The sequence below is a fragment of the Semicossyphus pulcher genome, unplaced genomic scaffold (genome assembly GCF_022749685.1).
Source record: "Semicossyphus pulcher isolate SPU_LCO1_2020_fin unplaced genomic scaffold, fSemPul1.0.p SCAF_24, whole genome shotgun sequence".
NCBI classification, from domain to species: Eukaryota; Metazoa; Chordata; class Actinopteri; order Labriformes; family Labridae; genus Semicossyphus; species Semicossyphus pulcher.
Genome location: NW_027211698.1, coordinates 5217588 through 5237824, shown reverse-complemented (window position 1 = coordinate 5237824; position 20237 = coordinate 5217588). Strand labels below are relative to the sequence as shown.

General features: G+C 40.3%; 1 protein-coding gene across 1 annotated transcript in view; it reads right to left on the bottom strand.

Annotated features, from left to right (window-relative positions):
* Positions 1-16274, bottom strand: part of creb3l1 (cAMP responsive element binding protein 3-like 1) — a 37078-nt gene extending 20804 nt beyond the window's left edge. The window contains exons 1-3 of the mRNA XM_069675535.1: positions 15964-16274; positions 5190-5328; positions 3115-3201 (exon numbers count right to left, since the gene is read on the bottom strand). Of these exons, the coding sequence (XP_069531636.1) occupies positions 3115-3201; positions 5190-5328; positions 15964-16074 (337 nt within the window). The 5' untranslated portion in view covers positions 16075-16274. The remainder of the gene's footprint in view (positions 1-3114; positions 3202-5189; positions 5329-15963) is intronic.
* Between the last annotated feature and the right edge of the window lie 3963 nt (positions 16275-20237).

Sequence of the window (20237 nt, the reverse complement as noted above, 5' to 3'; positions counted from 1 at the left end):
TCGGTTAGTTTGTTGGTGTTGTTGTGCAACTTTTGTGTATTAAATAATTGGTTATGATGCAACACACTATTAATGAAACACACAATAACACAAAAAAAACTCTCCGATTGAAGCAGCAATAGACCGTGTTCTGTGGAGTTAAATGACTGTTTTTATCAATGGAGTCTGGTGGCTTTGAGGACAGTGGTTAGCAGGTGTTTCTGCTCACAAAAAAATCATCTTCCTTTCTGTAATGTTGTCAGACACTTAGAATAACAATCTGAGCCTGTCAGTGGAAAGAACAAGAACTTTTAGTGGACACACTTTGATCCATCGAGGATCACGTTGCAGCCATTAAAGCTTGTTTTGCGGCTGCAGGCTGAAGATCAACTGGAGCAATTCTAAAACATTTTGTACCCGTCACTCATTTAGACCACAAAATGTGTAATAAAAACATACTGGAATTCCCGTTTGGATATGTCATCTTAGTTTGTATAACTTTCTGTTGTGCTGAAGCTTTGGCATCAGTCTGAATTCCAACCACGGCATACATGTTAGGTTTGGATTGACTGGAGAGATTCTCACTCTCTCGCTGTGATTTATTCAGTCTTACTTTATTGTATTTCCTCTGAAGAGCAGAATATGATCTAAATAAATATTGTGGTTCAAAACAACTCACGAGCCAGACAGTTGTTTTTTCATGTGAGCCAGACTTCGCTTTTTTCAATGTGGTATTTTGGCAAAACAGGTCATTTGATATTCATACCAATAAAGTGGATTTAATTGGATTAGGCCTGAGGGAGAAGGAGAGGAGAGAGACAGAAAACAGGAGAGAAAGGGAGAGAAAGAAAGGGCGAGATAACCTGACAGAGGAGAGAAAGAGTTTCCGCTGGCCTCGGCTAAAGCTGCAGACTCAAAACCATATGCTTGTCATAGCAGTGTGTGTGTGTGTGAGTGTGTGTGCGTGTGTTCGGTGGGCAGGGCTTAGCTGGAGGAAAAACTGCTCAGACTGGGAACCTGCTGCTCAGACAGCAGGATCCCCGGGACAAGCGGAGAATAGACAGACAGCGCGCAGACGGACGGACAGAGAGGAAGACAGGAGGAGATAATAATGAAGATGAGTCAGTGAGAGGGAGAGAAAGACAGATGAGCACAGCAGCACAGGGTGTGTTTTCATTTTACACAGCAGTGCACACTTGCTCCTCTAATATAAAAGACAAGCAGGCTCCTCTGTCTCAGCTGAACTCCAGCGACCCGCTCACTTTTTCTTTTTTTATGTGATTTTTTCCCCTTTATTTTGAAAGGGCAGGGACAATAGAGACAGGAATTATTGGTAGAAGAGCGTGAATGACATGCAGCAAAGAGCCGAGAGTTGGAGTTGAACCCGGGCGGCTGCAGCGGGGTATTGTCCTCTGCACACGGGGCGCACGCTCTACAAACCGAGCTGAACTAGCCACAATAAAAAGATTTGTTTGCAACCCAGCAACCCCAACGTTAGATATCACGGTGGGAAAGTTCTGTTGGTGGAAATCAGAACGCACGACAGGAAAACAGCAGGTTTTGGATCAGTAATCTTTAACCTCTTCATGCGTAGAGAGCAGTTAAACACCATAGCTAAGTGGTCATGCATACTTCCTTTGTGATATTAACTGGGAGTCGCGCTGACACTGTAGCGTCAGCTTCGACGAACGTCATCATTTTGGCCAACTTTGATTTCAGTTTCCTGTTGAAGTTTTCGATCGGCTAGATGAGCAGGCAAGATGAATCTGGGTAAACCTATCCTATTATTCATTCTCATTTGACCTCTACATAAATACAGAATTTATGCAAAATTAAGAAATAAGTCTACCAGTCGGTTGCAAAGTTGTAACCCTATTTATGGCCAGGAATTGCATATACCATTGGCTGACTTTGAGACTCTTCTTTGCTGTGTTTGCAGCCGGTGTAGATTGCAAAATCGATGCTGACGCGACGCTCACGTGTCGTGCACGTTCGTCTGTGCTGAGGTAGACTCCCAGTTAATATCACAAAGGAAGTATGCATGACCACTTAGCTACGGTGTTTAACTGCTCTCTACGCATGAAGAGGTTAAAGGTTACTGATCCAAAACCTGCTGTTTTCCTGTCGTGCGTTCTGATTTCAACCAACAGATGTTGTTAGTGAGCTTTCCCACTGTGATATCTAACGTTGGGGTAGCTGATGTAGAAGTCAAATGAGAATGAATTAATAGGACTGGTATACCCGAATGTTGAGGAAATGTACATATTCATTGCGCTTTCAAATTCATCTTGCCTGCTCATCTAGCCGATATAACTTCAACAGGAAACTGAAACCAAAGTTGGCTAAAATGAAGCGATCACATCGTTTAACATGGATTTATTGGTTGTGGGCATATTTACATAGCAGCCAACGGCTTTCTGCGCTTCACTGACGCACAGCAGCGGGAAGAAATAGACTTGATGCGTAAAACAAACGGAGCAGCATAAAATTACTCGCGTATTGCGCCCGCCTCCCGCGCAGCATACGCGACTGGTGGAGATTGCAGCATTGATTAACATTGGAGCGGTTCTGTCCCAGCACACGCGTGTCAAAAATACGCTTCAAATACGTTGCCTGTGTATATTCCCCTTAAGGGGTAAAGTCAGGGAGGACAGGTAAAAGCCAAAAGACGTGGTAGTGTTTGAGGCCTTTAAGAATTCCCTGTCTTCTCAATATCGTCTGAAGATAAAGATTAATTCCACATTTCTCCACCAGCAAACACCAGTAAAACCAGTAAGCTGGCACCATAAATGACGTCAGAGACAGGCTGAGAAGTTGGTCTCTACTCTTGAAACAGTCTGAAAAAGAAAATGTGCAATACTTCCATGTGGCCAATCATCACACTTAATATATGACAGATTGTGGATTCAGCCAATTAGAGGTTAAGGTATTAGACAGACACAGACGGGATCAGACTGAATGTCAAATAACAGACAGAAGACTGAGCCAACAGATAACCAGAGGACAGCCGGAGTGATAAAGAACCAGACTAAACACCAGCAGCAGTTTGGGTTGGCTGTACGTTTTTCCAGGAAGAAGGGAGGAAAACACGAATATAAGACTTACTGAAGTGTATTAACAATGAGGATGACCTACCAGAGTCTTGGTCCATTTTGACTGACAGGGCCGGGCTCTGGGGGGCGGAGTCTTCACTCAGGGAGTAGCTGTGCTCTGCTTGAATATCTGCGAGATTATAAAAGTTTACAGTGCTGTCTGTAAAAGTCGAGTCAAGACAATCAGAAGAGCCTCCATTCTCTTTCAGGCTGCGTTAATTGTAGATTTTTTGAACATGATTGAACCAGACACTTGGCCGTGCTCCTCTCAGTGAAAGTCCAACCTGATGGCAGGAAGTGACGGATCTGCAGTAATGCTGTCAGGTGTTAAAGCACAGGAAGATGGACTCTCTGAGGTTTTAGACAAGTACTTTAATGCTTTGCCAGCAGAGGACAGATTGTCTTACGCTAATAAGGTAACCCAGAGGAACAGGGCAGAGTCAACATTTCCAGCCAACTACTTTCTTAATGTTTGAAGTCAAGCTGCCCTCACTCTTTAGATCTTGGCTATTTTTAACTCTATCTTTTAACCACATTAGACTGTATTCAGCTGACCTAACGTTAGCTGCAGCTAGGCTAGCGCACCTCCCTCCCTGTAAACATTCTAATGAACTACTCCCTCTTTGAATCACAAAGGTGAATATATTCTATATATCTTTTTCTATTAGATATATCTTCCTTGGCTAATTTGCAATGCCCGTACATAAAAATATCCACAAATACACAAGAGACAAACTCAACAATACAACAGATATATAAAGGTGTTGCAGCCATGCAGCAACAGTGCTTCTTAACATTTATTTACAATAAGATGAGAAACTCAAAAGCGTCTTCATTAATGTTATTCTATAAAAACTAGGGGGGATTGCGCACCATAAATTGCGCATCATTTGCCGTGCAAATTGCACTGATGATATTCAAGCGCAAACACGCCCATAAAGCTTGTGCCGTGCAGTTTGCTCTTGTTTAGCGTCTGATTGTGAAGAGGAGCTGTCTGCACCTCCACTGCTGTTAGCGCTGGCCTTTCAGCACAAGGCTCATTTGCATAGAAAGGGACAGGGACTGAACAGAAATTCTGTGTGCATAATAACTCATTTAAATACAAACAGCACCGGAGCACAGAGACTCTGTTTGCTCGACAGCGCGCTTTGCCTTCACTTGTTTCTGCTAGATTGCTTTATATATATAAAACTCATAATCAACCTGTTCTCAACAACTTAAAACCCCCTCATGATCAATGTTTCATTTTGAAACTGACTGGAAATTGTTACAAAATATAAGTAAGTTCAAACTAGTAGGACTGCCATTTGACTTTTACATAAAAATGTTTTATTGAGACATGACAAACTGGCTTCACATGCACATGCTAATGTGTTTTATTACCTCCTAAAAAATATTAGTGACACGTCTTTTTCTTTTTGCTGAAGTCCAGGTAGACATGACAATACAGGACAGGCTCTAACAACCTCCTCTATCATAGTTGTGAGCAGGGATAGCAGGGCCCACTCATGTAGGTCTTGAACTTTATTTTGGAGGTGATGCCGGTTGAGCATGAAACAACACCTGCTTAATGAGCGTAGAGGTTTTGTGTGTTCCCTTCTGGTTTAAAAGCAGGAGTCACAGACTTTGGCAGCAGAAACTGGCTCTCATACGGTGGAATTTGACCTGACTGGGGAGCCAGGGTTGATGTCAGTTACAACTTCATACAGTTGGTCTCCATGTTTTGGCTTTTTGAGTCAATCTAACTAATGGGATTTGGGTCTTTTTCCACCCAGATGTTGGCTAAAAAGTGGAACAACCGGCTGCTGCGCTGCTGGAGATTATCCAATGAAACCAGAAGGTCATTTAAACGGGACGATTAGTTGCAGAGTGGAAAACTTTGGTATTTTTGGGACCTTAAAGCATCTCAAGGCAAAACATCTTCAAGACAGCGGTTTGGCTTTGGAAAGGGTTACACAAGCCGACTTCGTTCACCCGCTGTGGTTTTAATCGTTACATTTGACACTGAAAAGTCTGGAGAAACGGTATTAAAAGGTACCACCAATGGGATCTATTAGTATTGTTTGGCAGCATTGAAATCCTTAAGTGACAGTTTGGCGTGATAAAAGAGGCGCGTACCTGGGCTGCTCTCCATGTCAGTGTCCATGTGTAAAAGTGATGGTCTGTCCGCCAGCAGGGGGCGCTCTAATAGATGGTCGTCGAAGAAACTGCTGAATAATTCGCTGCTGAAGTCGTCCATCTGGTCTCCAGAGAAAGGCTGGGAAAGAGAAACAACGACACTGAATTGGTTTACCGGTTGCATCTGCAAAAAGTCATTTACAGTGATGCGTTTGGATGTAGCTAATAATACTTTGCACAGTCTGTATTGGAGAACAAACTTTGATGGCCGTGTTCTTTAAGTTTGGCGATTTGGAATTTGTGGATGCGGCAGTTTTATTACTCCTTAAGCTTAATTAACCGCTCAAGAACCCATTAGTCTATGTGCACAAATGCATCATCACAAAGCTGCCAACAATTTGGTGATTCATGATAAAAAAACAGATGTGCAGCTACTCGGGCAGGTTTACTGCAACCTGAGGAAATGTGTTTAACCAGTATGATTTAAAAAAAGTTGTTCTCTGTTATTTGTCACCTGCAAAAAAAACAAGTGATTCTCAAAATAGTTGCAGATTTTTCCTCTGTCGATCAACTAATGGAATAATCTGCTTATTATTTTATTCACATAAAATCCTTAATTGTGCAAAAACATTGCAAATAAAAATCCAAGCATACAGTATCACAAAAAACATAATACTGCACGACTGAAGTCTGCTGATTGATTTTCTTACACTGTTTCCCTTCACACTCTGTCAGAGTCAGACACCAGACAGACTGCGATGATGGCCTGAAAGAGTCAGTCAATGGGAAAAAGCAAGCAGAGATTCATCTTCAGTCTGGATGAATGAGTCACCGAGCTGAGAGATGATGTTCTGGAAGCCTGGGACAGCATGGTGAGCCGATTTTCACTGCTTTACACACACACAAACACACACACACACGCTATGACTCACCCTTGTCTTGAGCAAACATGCACAAAGCGGTACAAATTCACACACAGATGTAATGGTTGAAACCATCAGCTGCAGCTCTGCTTTGTGGTTTCTTAGACAGACACAAAAAATAATTAATCTAATTAACAACAAATCCTAAAATTGATTTACATCTTTTATTCCTGGAAGCAAGTTTAAACTCTTCTTATAAAACTGCCAGAAGTGTTTGAGCTGATTAAAGCCCCAAAGGATAATAAATACAGAGCTAGCAGTGGAGGAATGAAAGGCTGGCTCAGCAGCTCTGTGGAGCTTTTTTGGCTTATTTCAGCTCATTGTTTTGGTTTTCTGTCCCACAAACTCGCTCTCATCAAGCTGCAGGCAGCTGGCAAAAACAGCGCAATGTTCTGTTCACAATTTATTAGGTCAAAAGTGCAAAAAAGAAAAAAGAATTTTTTAGTGCAAAGCTCCTTTTTGGTTGGAAAATTTGAGCACTTCTGTTGGACTCAGAAGCCAGTTGTCTTGTAGATAGCTAGCCAAGACATTAGAGATTTATGAGGGGTTTTCCTTCCCTGAATCGAGACGGTCAGGTAGACCTTGCAGGCATGCATTAAAAAAATGGAATAATAAACACATAAACGCATCAATGTTTGTTTTAGTGTTCATCGCTGCAGCTGAAGTTGGGGAAGAAGACAGAGGGCAGGATAAAGCTTGTACAGGATTATGCTGTGTGTGTATGTGTGTGTGAGTCTTTGGAGTCCCAACTGTGGTGTCTAATATTGTTTAAACAAATTAACTGTCCGCCTCATAATTGCATTTATATGGTATTACAATAACTATGTAATTGATTTAAGCAATAAATCATCTCTGGATTCGTTCCTCTCTCTGACAGTAGACTGAATATCTTCAGTTTGTGGACAACAGGACATTTAAGGACGTCATCTTGGGCTCTAGGATACATTACTTGACCTTTTCCATCATGTTCAGGTTTAAGTAGACCAAACAACTCCTCCATTAATCGAGAAAGTAGTTGATATATCAAAAGACCATGGGAATTGTAAGTTGCAGCCCTGAGCCCTTGTGTGAGTAGATCATTGTCCAGAGAGTTAACAAGCAAGTTGGCGAACTGGCGTGTTGTAAACAAACAACTGCGGGCGGGTGTGTTCCAATACCTTTATTTCCATAATATTTGTTCTGCCAGAAAAAGATTTAGTACGTCTCCGATTACATAAAAAATACCAGGACGTTCAAAAAAAATACAATCTCCTTTTGCAGGATCCAAGCAAGCACGCTGTTTTGGATATTCCTCTGACCCACAGTCCTCTGCACAGCGGCACAGCGACTGATTTGTCACATCGATCTATTTATCCATCACACAACTCAATGACAGAGAAGTGCATCTATTAAATTTTACTGTTGCAAATATAAAACCAGATTCAAGGGAAGGGAAGGCGGATGTTTGAGTACGCTTTCAGAGTTCGAGGCTAAATGTTATGACGATGTAGTGAATCCCAATTATATGCATCCTGCATGCAAAGTAAGTACAGCTGCAGTACACACTGTAGTAAAAAGAAAAAGTGAGCGACTTGGGACGCACTTCCGCAGCTGACATCTGCGACAACAGAGTGTCTATATTTATGACTGCGATGAGGAGTTCAGCTCCGTCTGTGGTGGAACTCTGCAATGAAACCATGTGGAGTAAGCACACACGCTCACACAGACAGAGGGTAGACATACAGATGGTGGGTAAAATAACACATGACACATGAAGAACTGCTGATGTGCTGAAACCCTGCAGTGACCTGGGTTCAGTTTAAGTATTGTCAGCAGTGATCTGAGAGGAAAGTTGGAGCTTTGTTGGCGTTCAAGACACTAAACATTTGGATTTTTTAGCAGGAAAACATGCAGGTGATTTAAATGTCTCTCAATAAACCATATCAAAGTTTGAATCAGGGTATAATCTCGAGGTTAAATCAGGATAAAGACGCGGCTCCACCAGGTGTGTGCATACACTCAGTAAGCCTGCATGTTCTTGTTCTTTAACCCAACAACACACACACTCATTCATAAACAAGAAGCAGGAGGGAATAGTAACCCTGACAGAGGAGCCTTGTTCTCCTGCTGAGCTCAGTGATGACACATATTCCCTTTAAATAACCCAGACACTGCCCCTTTAACTCTGCTCCATTTGGGGAATATAGGTCACATTTAAACCAGTCTCAAGAATAAACAGTAAAAGTTTCCCCTGTGGAGAAATGTGGGTGAAAATGGGAGAGGTGAGAGGGAGGAAACTGAAGCAGTTAAACTAAAATTAGCTCTAATAGCAGCATTAGAATGAAAGTGTTAGCTTTTCATGTTGCTCTGACCCTGTTACTACCTAAAAATGTGACTCTTGTAGTTCCAGCAATGGCCCCATTCATTTAGATAAAAACAAAAATATTTGCAGTACTTAACAACAGTTTAGTATTAAGCTTCTCTATTGACCCTATTTAACAATATTAGTTCTGGTGTGCTTCCCACATGCTCACCTCCAACAACCCCGGAGGCTGGGATACAGAAACTGATGTTTCCTCCTGCCACTGTTTCAGTTTATTAAAAGGAATCTGTCAGTCAGATATTCTGCCGAATTTCAGATTTATCCCTGCTGCCAAAACCTTGGGGTTTTCGGACGAAGCAGGACGCTCTGAATGCTGTACACAAGAAGGCTATTTAAATCATCTAAAAATAGACTTAAAGATTTTGCAAAGGCTGGGTATCTTTCAGGATCATTATTTCTAAGACAACAAGATTATTTCCCATCATGCACCAGGTGGAAATTTACAAGAAGAAAAGCCAACAATGAAGCAGAAACAGAAGCAGCTTTTGACCACCCGTTATGTGTGCAAAGATACGTGTTATCTGAAGTGCCATAACATTAGCTGGAGTAGCATTAGCTCTTTTACCATTTCACCAGAGCTAACTGCCACCATGCTAGCACCGTGCGCTAAAAGCAAGCGGGCGTCCAACACAGTGACAGCAGCTCTCTGTGTTTACTAACTCCCTAATCTCTATTTACAGGGACGTGGATTTCCGGGAAGGCAAGTGTTCTGGTTTCAGTTTGAACTACGCTTGTAGTCCGAGTAATATTGACGCATCAGCTGGCTGCGACGTAAGCAGGAAAAACAGTCCGTGAGGAGAGCAAAAGCAGGCGGAACGCCATCCCGGCTCCCATCAGCGGCTATCTGAGAACGATTTACCTTGTTATTAATCTCTACAAACAGACATCTGCATGCTAACAGCTAACAATCTGCTCTAGATCAAACTTGAGATAAAATCCCTGACGTTGTGTCATGAAAGCCTTCAGATTTCCCGACTTCCTCGAATGCATCAGATTGATCCGACCACCGTTCAATAAACGAGCATTTTAAAGTAGTTTTCTTCTCCTCTTGAGGACAGACCCGACAAAGCTTTTTTTACTTCTAAATCACGAGAAAAATGTTTTCTCTTCCTGCACCAATGTAGCACGTGGAAAAGGAAGTCTTGACGGGAAGTGATTGATCGCTAACCACCTAGCATGTTCACCGTTGTCCCCTGAGGCTATATCGTCGACAGACTATAACTGATGGGTTGCTAACTCCCTGGTTTGCCACTTCCTGTTTGATGCTGCAGAGAGTGCTGCTATTGGTTGATGACAACAATAGCTTAATTGAACTTGAATAAAATCCTGATAATATTAAACAGTTATAAGTGTAAGCACTTTAAATGGGTGCATTTGCCCCTAAGGATTAAGTTGCAGCCATTACAGCCTGTTTTATGGCTGCAGCCTGAAGAAATCTACTGGAGCTATTCCAAACATTTTTGTACCCATTAGCCATTTACATCAAATTGTTTCTGTGGCATCTGCATGGTTAACTTATCAGGCAGACTTGCGCCACTTTATAGCACAGCTTTTAAACAAAGATATAAATACTGAGTGGAAGCCGTAACTGTTGCTATTGGGCCGGGAAGCTCAACGAGCCCAGAGAGGCTTCACTTCAGGAACATCTGCAGTCAGTGTGAACAGAGAAACAGACGTCTGGACCTCTCATTACCTGAAGCGTCTCTGCTGGGAAAAGAATCACATCAGGGAGGGAAGACTGTGTTAAAAAGCAGTTGACAGTTTTTACAGCTCATTTCAGAGGTGCTGTGTCATTAGGGGGGATGGGGGAAACCACACAGGGAACGAGCTGGGAAAGACAGACGCAAGGAGTCATTATAAATGCCTGTAATTAACAGAGTTGAGTCTCAACATATCTCTCTCCTCTCCAGTCATTTTGAGCGCTCACTGGTTCAGGTGGAAAAGTCAGAAAAAGACAAAAATGCTGGTCTGCAAATGTCAAGTTTTTAGAGGCTGCGGCTGTCATTTCTTTATCCCAGTGGGGTAGAGGTCTGGTGGTAAGATGAGCCACCTCCCGCAGAAAATGAATCACATGCTAACACACTCGGAAAGAATATCTACTTCACTATAAAGTGGACCGAAAGCCAGACCAAAGAAAAGTGAAAAGAATACAGCAGTGGAAACCTTTGTAAACACTTCAGAACATCATGTACACGCCAAAGGGAATTACAGTGAAGAATTGTTCATGTAAACTTGTGTCTTTCTTGTTTAAAATGACTCTTCAACTAAGAGAAAGAAACTAAATTATGTTGAAAGGAAAAACTAGCTGATTTTTCAGCAGATTGATGCTGCAGTAAACAAACAGAGATGGTTTTAAATGAGCGTTACACTGGATGTTCCTCATGACATGCTCCAGAGATGCTTTTTCATGTTCTCTCTGCATTCAATTATTTTCACACATGAAGTATATTTGCTGCATCAGTGTTATTTAAGCCAGAATTTTAGCAGCATTTTTGCCATATTATAAAACACATATATGTAGACAGTGGGTCCAAACTTTGCAGGAATCTTGATCAAAAGGCAAAAATGTGTCCTAAACATTAGGATTTTGTGGTTTGCATACTCTCCCTATGTGCTAACATCCTGATTCTTGATGATGCTAAATATCTTCCAGTGAGGAGACACACGTTTGTTCCTGATGCAGTTTATTTCTGAGTTAATATCAGTTGCACAAAAAATTTTAAGCATGATTTAGCCTCCGCTTAGCTTTGCATTCATTCAATTTTCCTGTAATTATACAACCAACCAACCGCCAGCCATCCAATCCATCAATCACTGCAGACTTAATGACATAAATGACCTATACCTATTAAAAGGCATGCTTCGGTTGCCCCAAACTTGAGGCTGACTGATTGTGCAAGTTTAATCTGCAAGGCATAACTCTGATTGGCTGTTCAAGTCAGTGCACCATAACAGCAACATACATTAGGAAAGCAAGCCGATGATTAATCCTGTCTTCTTGCACAAGCAAAATACTCAGGGCTCACACTGCTAGGGCCGTTTGCAACGTTGTATCAGACATGTTCTTAGTCAGAAGTAGCTATATCACGAAATCTCGTTAGTGTTGAGCGAATGCTAATTCATCAAAACAACGGCTAATAGTTTGTATATCTGCAGTCCTAGGTGTTTCGTTTTCTGTTTTGCGATGACGAATACAGACTGTCGCCACCTGCTGGAGAGTTATGTTCATTCCAAGCTGGTGCATAACTAGTTGGCGGTCGGCTGTAGACTTTGTTGAGTGTTTAAGGGCAACTTCTTGGGAAAGACAAAGACATCTTGAGTCACTGCTAGCTTTGTAAGGTCAGCTTGGTGTGATTAAAAGATTCAAAGCTCAAAATAACAGTCATGCAAATATTTAGATTACTGATTAAATGTTTTTCAAGCCGATCAAAAGTGTCGTTTGATGCTCTTCTTGGTCACAAATAATATCTCTAGACAAAATGCTAAATCCAGAAAATAATCTGCAGAGTAATTAAAATGAAAATAATTGTATGCAGCAGGCAGTCATGTTAAAGTATGCATTGGCACACGCTTAAAAGGTAGCATCAAGTTAGCCATAGTATGTAAAAACACTGGCATTCTCTTTTAGATTTTTTGCAGTGTACAATAAAATAAAACTATAGTTGTGAGAGTCCTAAAACATCATGTCATTATGCTACAATCCTGGCTGCCACAGATAAGAAAATGGCAATGCACTCTACTGTATTTGGCTTCATGTGGTGCTGTGTGGCTGCAGCGGTTTGGCTGCACATGAACTACATGTGAGAGGCTGCCGTGTGTGTGTGTGTGTGTGAGATATAAGTGAACTCAGCTTCTAAGTAAGACAGAAGAGGATTTTTCCTTCACACACATCGCTGCATGCCTGCTCACATTCCTTCTGCACGCTCAGCAGCCAATCAGAGCTGAGCATGCAGATGAGAGGGGTGTGCGTGTTTAAAGCTGGAGTACAGGGTCTGAACGGAGAGTAGAACAGAGGAGGGTAGAAAAGAAATTAAATTAATAGAATATTGACGGAGAATGCGCTAGAAGGGAGAGAACACGAGGAAGAGTATAAATGTAGAGAAAAATTAAACAGATTGAGGACAGTATGTGTGCGTTTCTCAATAAAAGTAGTGTGTTCACTGCTTTTGGTTTTAGTGCAAACATAGAAAAGAACAAAGTAGAAAAGAAGCATATTAAAGTACACAGAGAAAGTTCAGTGGTGTGTCTGTGCAACTAATGACTTAAATAAATGATTGACTGTCTGAAAACTGACAAATTTAAATTAGAGCTGCAGTTAACCATTATTATCTTCATAATTTGATTTGTTGTATAGTCCATGAGCTGTCAGAAAAAGGAGAAAATTGTCGATCAGTTTTTTCCAAAGTCCAATAGGACGTTTTATCCACAACATAAATAGATTTAATTTACTGTCAAAGAGGAGGAAAAAGAGGACTCAAACTTATTCAATGAGTTTCAAAGTAGTTGGCAGGAACAAAAGATGAATTGTTCCATCTGTAATTATTAGAAGTACCAATTTCTAAGGCTCTATAATAAATATATATAACATCGGTATGCTTGTTTTGTGGGCTTTAGCATGATATTCGCCCATGCATTCCTCCCACATTAATTTATACTCAATAAATCCCACATTTATTCCACCATATATCCTATATTAATTATTCCCTTGAGTCATTTCAAGCAACATAAACGGTACATAAGAACCGAACGTAGCCACCTTGATACCGATTACTTTGTAGACTAATGTTTTGATGCATCAAGGCTGTCGATTGGCCGTCGCCATCTTTGTTTTCTGGTGACCATATTTGGCACAAGGGTGTACTTGGAGAAGAGCGAGGGGTTAGAAAACGTTATCAAAGTAATACAGCCCATGACCAAGGCTAACTCATTAGCTGGCTAATAAACTAGCTCTGTCCTCGCCATTTTTGGAACAAAGATGTAATGACAGACTTTTGTCAAGACTAGCAACGGTCTTTGTTCCCCAAATTTAGCACATTTAAGCTAAAATTGCCCAATAGTATTGCGTTAATGGGAAAAATTGCATCCGTTTTTGTGCCAGAGTCATACTAGCATTTCCCAACTCTACTTTTTTCCCTGCTCTAATAAATATCTACCTTAACAATGGATGTAATTACTTAAGGTGGCAAGAGCTAGCAGTTTTATCGTCTTTCACCTCAATGTTTTGGATGTCTGCCTAGCAACTGTCACCGCCCTCATTTCCGTAATGTTAGACATACTTTGCACATTAATAGACGTGATTCATCATCAGCACCTGTCTAGACAACACCACTAAAGATCCAACAGTAAGAAGAGATCATAATTTGGCCCCGTCTCTGTATGTAGAAGTGTGCCATCCTGCAGTGCAGCTAGTCATCCATCCTTTCCCATGTCCTCAGTGGTACAGCCCAGCCTAGTGGCTTCACGGCAGAACGGACATCTTTATTTAGCACACAGACGGGGGGGGGTTTCAACCACGAGCAGACTGCACGGCTGAATCACTGACCAGAATAGAGGTCTGCTTAAAAAACCTGCACTGTTTAAAAAAAAGGGAATGACATAGGGACGGCTAGTGAGAGTACTTCCTGCTAACTCTTAGTGTGCAGCAGTGTTCTCTCCATGCCTCCATGAATTAAGAGTGCAAAGCTCGGTCAGGCATGGCACACAAGGACATGGCAGAGTACTTTTTTGCATTTTAATGCCGGAGGTTAATGGCAAAAAGAACTTGGAAACAGGATGTAGATAGGAGGAATATATTTACATTAATTAAGGGCAGGAACTAACGAACGCCATCATCAAAATTAGACTAAGTTTACGTACAAGAGTACAGTCACTACAGCAAAAACTGGGCATGACAACTCCCAATCAAAATTCTACAACAATAAATATGTTGTTTTCTTTTGCACTTTGCACAGGTGCTGAAATTGAAGATGTCTCAGGTGCTGCAGGAGATGATTGATGCTGCAGCTTTTCCCCAGTAAACTGTGTTTTTTTGATAATAGGGTTCAGTGAGTATAGTGGATTATTTAATGTTCCCAACTGTGTGCACCTTGCTTCTGTTATGACTTGTCATCGGTTTGAATAATGTGCACAAGAAAAACTGATTTTTTTGCAGTAACATTCAGGTGGTTTATCAAAAGTGACTTCGCTTTGACTGTGCATACCTGGGATATTGTTAATATTAATACAGTTGATTTAAATGAACAAGAGTTGGACATATACTTGGCAACTAGAGGCAATTAAGACAAAGGTAACACGAGCAGCTTGTTGCACCAGCTATGTCCAAGTTGTCTCTTAACTTCAGGTGCCAAATTAAAACTAATAAATGTTAGTTTGATACTAAAGATTTGTTGTAACACAGATGTTAAAGGTTAATTTTAGCTGCTCTTTTGTCAAGTCCACACAAACCAAAATATTGTAGTACAAAATGTATTTTTCTCTACCTGTGGCTTACATACGGACACATTGCTTTGAGGTAATGGAGATGCTAACAGCTAAAAAATAGCTAACATAAGCATTAACCCATGACAATATACTAGAATATATATGCTCCTGCTTATCCCACCTTTTAAAATGATGCGCCATGCAAAGCAAGTACTTTAGTACTTCACACAGGGTTTAGTTGAATTTCTGTAGTGCTTCAACTTTTACACAAGTTAGAAACTGAGTTCAAAGTATTTGTTGTTATGTGAAGCTGGTGCAACCTAGGGCTTATTTTATTATCCCTTAGGGCTGCAACTTACAATTACAATTAATTAAATTGTCAATCAATCTACCAAATATCGATTTCAAAACAGCAACCAGTTTGCAATTTCCCAAAGCCCTTGAAGGGATCTAATTGTCTTTTTATGCCTAAACAACCTTTTTTTTAATCATAGAAGACTAAGAAAAACAGAAAATATTCACATTTTTAAAAGTTGAAGAAGACATTCATTATTTAAGGAGCTAATTGGGAGTTAATTAAGAAACGCATCTCAATTAATTAGGGTTTAATTAAGATAAACACTGAAAGAGTTAATTTAGAAATGAACCAGATTGTTTTCAGGACATGCCCAGTCACACACACTCTTCATTAAAAGTCAGGTGTGCTGCTGAGGACTGCAACACCTGCCAGCTGAACACACACACACACACACACACAAAGTTAACCAGTAACTCTCCAGCTTGAGTGTATGTTCCCACTCTCACATATTGGTTTAAACAATTAAACACACAGACGCATGCAGCAGGGAGCGAGCCCCGGATGTCAGTCAGGATCTTAACAACACCGCCCTCCTGAGGTCCGGCTCCGGGCGGAACAGGCAAAAGAGGTGCGTTTGATTTAATATGACACATTAAATGCACACTTCGAGAAAAAAATTACACAGTTACTCTTGACAGTTTACAGTGATGAATAATAAGACTGTGGACAAAATTGTGAAGCTAATTAAATGCTACTAGCTTAAAAACTCACCACGTTTGTGAGGAAATCTCCGTCGCTGAGTTCCTCCAGGTCCAACAGGTTGGTTCCTCCGGGAGGGTACAGTTTATCAGCGGTTAAACTGTCTAAAATAGACTCCATCATGGCTGTTTGTGTCTGGACGGGCGGTCAATGGAAATATGAACGTAAATCTTCAATTCAACTCATTAAAACGCAGCAGTTTGTTTTCTAACGGTTGACGCGTGCGGTGTCAGAATCCAGTCGTTATTTTCTCCTCCTCTACGGAAACCTGGTGAGTCGACCTGAGTCCAGCTGCTGCTTTCTTCTGCTGACAAACTTGAGAATTGTCGTAAATTCACATCCTTTTTCAGCATGTAGCGGAGCTGTTGTTATCCATCCAGCTGTGTGAGTGTAGTTGAGCGTCTCAGCTCGCGTGCGCTGCTGTCTTTCCCACGCGCCAATGAATATTCAGCAAAGACCCGCCCCCGTGGCGTCAAATTAGAAGCACGCCCCAAAACACAAAAAAATGATGATCCAAGTTAAAAATGTTAGAAAGATAATAGATATTACTTATTCGTTTGTATTTTGTGGACAAGAAAATTAGAATATTTCCCTCTTCTTCTTTTTTTTTAACTTGCAGAAGAAAGTTCTGGATTTAAAATTTCCAGTTTGTTTTTTTTAAAGGAAAAAAACATTGTGTTATTGTATATTTTAGTCAAGATAGAATTTAATAATATAACCGGCAAATGTATATGTAAATAATAGCTAACAGCTTTTTTATTTTATTTTATTTTTTTGTTAAAAAATCAAAAATCCTGTTTTCTGTATTTATTTCTGCATGAATTTTAGGTAATTAAATGAAAATAAGTTATTCTGTTTTATGAAACTTTATACTTCTATGTCAATATATTTCAGAGTAAATGCTGTATTTTAAGGGCCTACATTTACATAGGTAGGAAATATACAGTACATGTTACTTAAAACACATTTCAGGGTGAAATATTGTATTTTATACTACTGAACTGAAAGCTAAAGTAACTACTTACTTAATGTTTTGTATACCAAACATATTATAATGGTAACAACTAAAATGCAGCACCACTAAATACAACTGTAAAAGGCATAATAATCATAATAATGTCAGCCTATGAAAATAATATTATGACACAGAATGGGGCCTTAAAGGCCTTGCACACTTATTACAACTCAGACAGTTGATGAAACACCTGTGGGGTTGCACAGAGCCTTTAAAAGGCCGTGATTGGCTCATTTGTTCGACAGACCTTTTCCATGTTTTTGTACAAGATTGAACTGAGCCCTTGTTAGTGTTATAAGCTCCATCTGTGCTTTTCTTGCTATGACAAGTCTGAATGTCAACGTAAAGGTCTCCCAGCAGGCACGAGAGATTTAATCATAGTGCTGAGGAAGAAATATTACCCCCTACAGGCCGGAGGAGTCATTGCAATTTGAGTTTTTTTCATGTATTTATCATGTAAAGAAATATATTGTTCAAAAAAATCGGTGCAGTTTCATGTTTGTATGTGAAATAAAAAAAGAAAAAGACAGGAGAAGGTATTGACAACCTGAGATATTGCTTGCAGCTACAACACAGAGAGAGAGAGAGAGAGAGAGAGAGCAAAGAGGGACTGAAACAGATATTTCTTCCTTCTCTTACATGACAGCTCAGGCTCGCTGGTCTCATTCTTCCCCGGATCGTTTCTCCTCTGAGAACTAGAGACAGTGAGATAAAAGGATTGAAAAACACAGAGGTGAGAGAAAATCCCTGTCCATTGTGCAGCAGGTATCACAGGTACATGTGTGTGTGCTGCACCTCTGACCTGTTACATAATCTGGGTAGATTTCAGAGAAAGAGGCAGGTAAGAGGGGTGTCAGTTACAGACTGAAATATCTCTGGAGTTCCTGGATTTCCAGGAACTAAGGTACAGACATTCATGGTGCCTAGAGGATGAAGCTTTTCTCTGGTGATATATCAGAAAGTCAACCTTATTATTGTTGGGGAAATATCATCCTCAACATCTGCAAGAGAAATTGGCAGAAAACCTTGTACAGTCCCGTTTCAAGAGGAAAATCTGAATGATTCTAGTGACCACCAGATTTTACTTTCAAGACACAAATGTCTGATGAACTATTAAATTAAAATTCTGCACACACAGTTTGAAGTGTAATCACTTTGGGGATCCCTTAAGCGCTAAATTAAAATGTTAAATGCTAAATACCCACAAAATACTTACCAAGATACCTACCAAATATCCAACACATTCCTGACAATCCCATCAGTCTCTGATGTGATGTGAGGAAATTAAAGCATGCTAACATGCTAAATAAAGATAGCAAACAGGGTAAACATTTCACCTGCCGAACATCACTTCATTTTAACGATGTTAGCATGCTGACACTAGCATTTAGCTCAAAGCAATATTCTGCTAGGTACAGCCTTATAGCAAGGCTAGCACTTGCATGATATGTTTGGTGTGTGATATCACCATTTCTACTAAATAGTAACTGCATTGGGGCACCAGTTTAGCCTAGCGGTTGAGTCGCCCATCCCTTGTGCGGGGGGCTGCGGTCCTCGATGTGGCGGCCCGAGTTCGGCTCCCCTCCACAGCCCATTGCCGCGTGTCGTCCCCATTCTCTCTTCCCCTGTTTCCGACACTGTCCACTGACCTCTCTCTCTGATAAAGGCACAAAAGGACAAAAAATAAATAAATGTATATATATTAAAAATAGTAACTGCATCTATTAACATCATCTTCAAAATCGGCAATGTGATGTTTGTGTTATTGCAAATATATTGCTTATTTCTGTTCTGCATGTCCGTATGTGTCAAAAATGGCTAAAATTAGCAACTTTTTTTGGTGCTTTGTGTTGCTTTCATGCAAAGCTACATGTACTGATTAGGGATGTTTCTGTATTAAGAATGCTCATCTTGTTAATATAGCTTGTTTTTTTGTTACCATTGCTTATTTTGTTAGTTGGGTTAACCATGCCTTCTAAAGCTTGTTTTGTTGCTGTGTTTTTGGGGTCTTCTTTCTGTGAATATTCGTGGTTTGGCATTGGTTTCAAAACATCTGGACAGAGGATTACCGATTAAATTAGCTAGCTTGCGGACACTGGCGCAGTTATCTTGATTATTGTGCATGGTCCTTTATAAATTAAAAAAAGGGATGAGGTAAACTGATCTGATATCAAACATTTGATTAAATTACTCTTTTCTGTTATATAACTTTTTAAAACAAAAATGGCACTGGGGGAAAAAAAAGTTTTGGTTCAGAACTTTTTTTCAATCCATAATACAAGAATAGCAAAAAGATTGGAAGTGGAGTACCACCTGGCGCCGTTCTGGGTCCTTCAATGTTTATATTTAAGTGGTGAGGACTCGAGCACCGGACTGGAATCACACAGATAATAAGGTAGGATTTGACTCAACTAAATTCAAGAGACCTCCAACTTTGTCATTAACAATCATGAATTAATTGATTTTATGTACTTTAAATGTTTGGAAACAGAACACAAGCTGTCCGGCTACTTGATATTTACATGGATTTCCCCTGATTGTATTGTTCTTATCAGGGTCACTGCAGAGATGTGGTCGAGGAATTCCTTTGTCATACTGGAATGATTACCATCAGATATTTGTGTGTTTTATGTCCCTGTTCAAACAATACTTACACATGTTATGTAATGATCTCCCGTTACTGTTTCTACAGCCTCTTTTCAACCTTCCTTTCTTCTTCCAGATATCAGTTTACGGAGGTATCTCACCTCAAGGGACAGGGCGTCTGTTTTCTCTCACACATGTTGGTGGTGTGACCTTCTGTGGACAATAGTCACTTCACTGCCTACAGTAATCCTCTCCTAAACCAAGGTGATCCTTGCTGAAAGTTAAACGTACCCTTGGGAGTTTTAGACCACCCGTGGAAATGCAATATTAATTCTGTCCAATGTAGCTTTAGTGCTTATTTTGGAAGCCAATTTAAATATAGTACATTTTCAATCATTTAAAGTGTATAGAAAATAAGCGATGCATTTTACATGCAATCAACCAGAGAGAAACACAAAAACAGAAACGTTTATAGAAATAGAAGGATTACATTTGTTTAAATTGAAAACACGCATTTTACCTTTAAACCCACAACTATAATAGTTATAATCCTTCATATTTTCTGATATCTGTTTTGGTCTCCATCAACTCCTGAGGTAAACATCTGACTAGTAAGCTGCTAAGTGCTCTCCTATTTTCATTGTTAACTCTGCCTTTGAGCTGTTGGGAGGGCAGCATACACTAG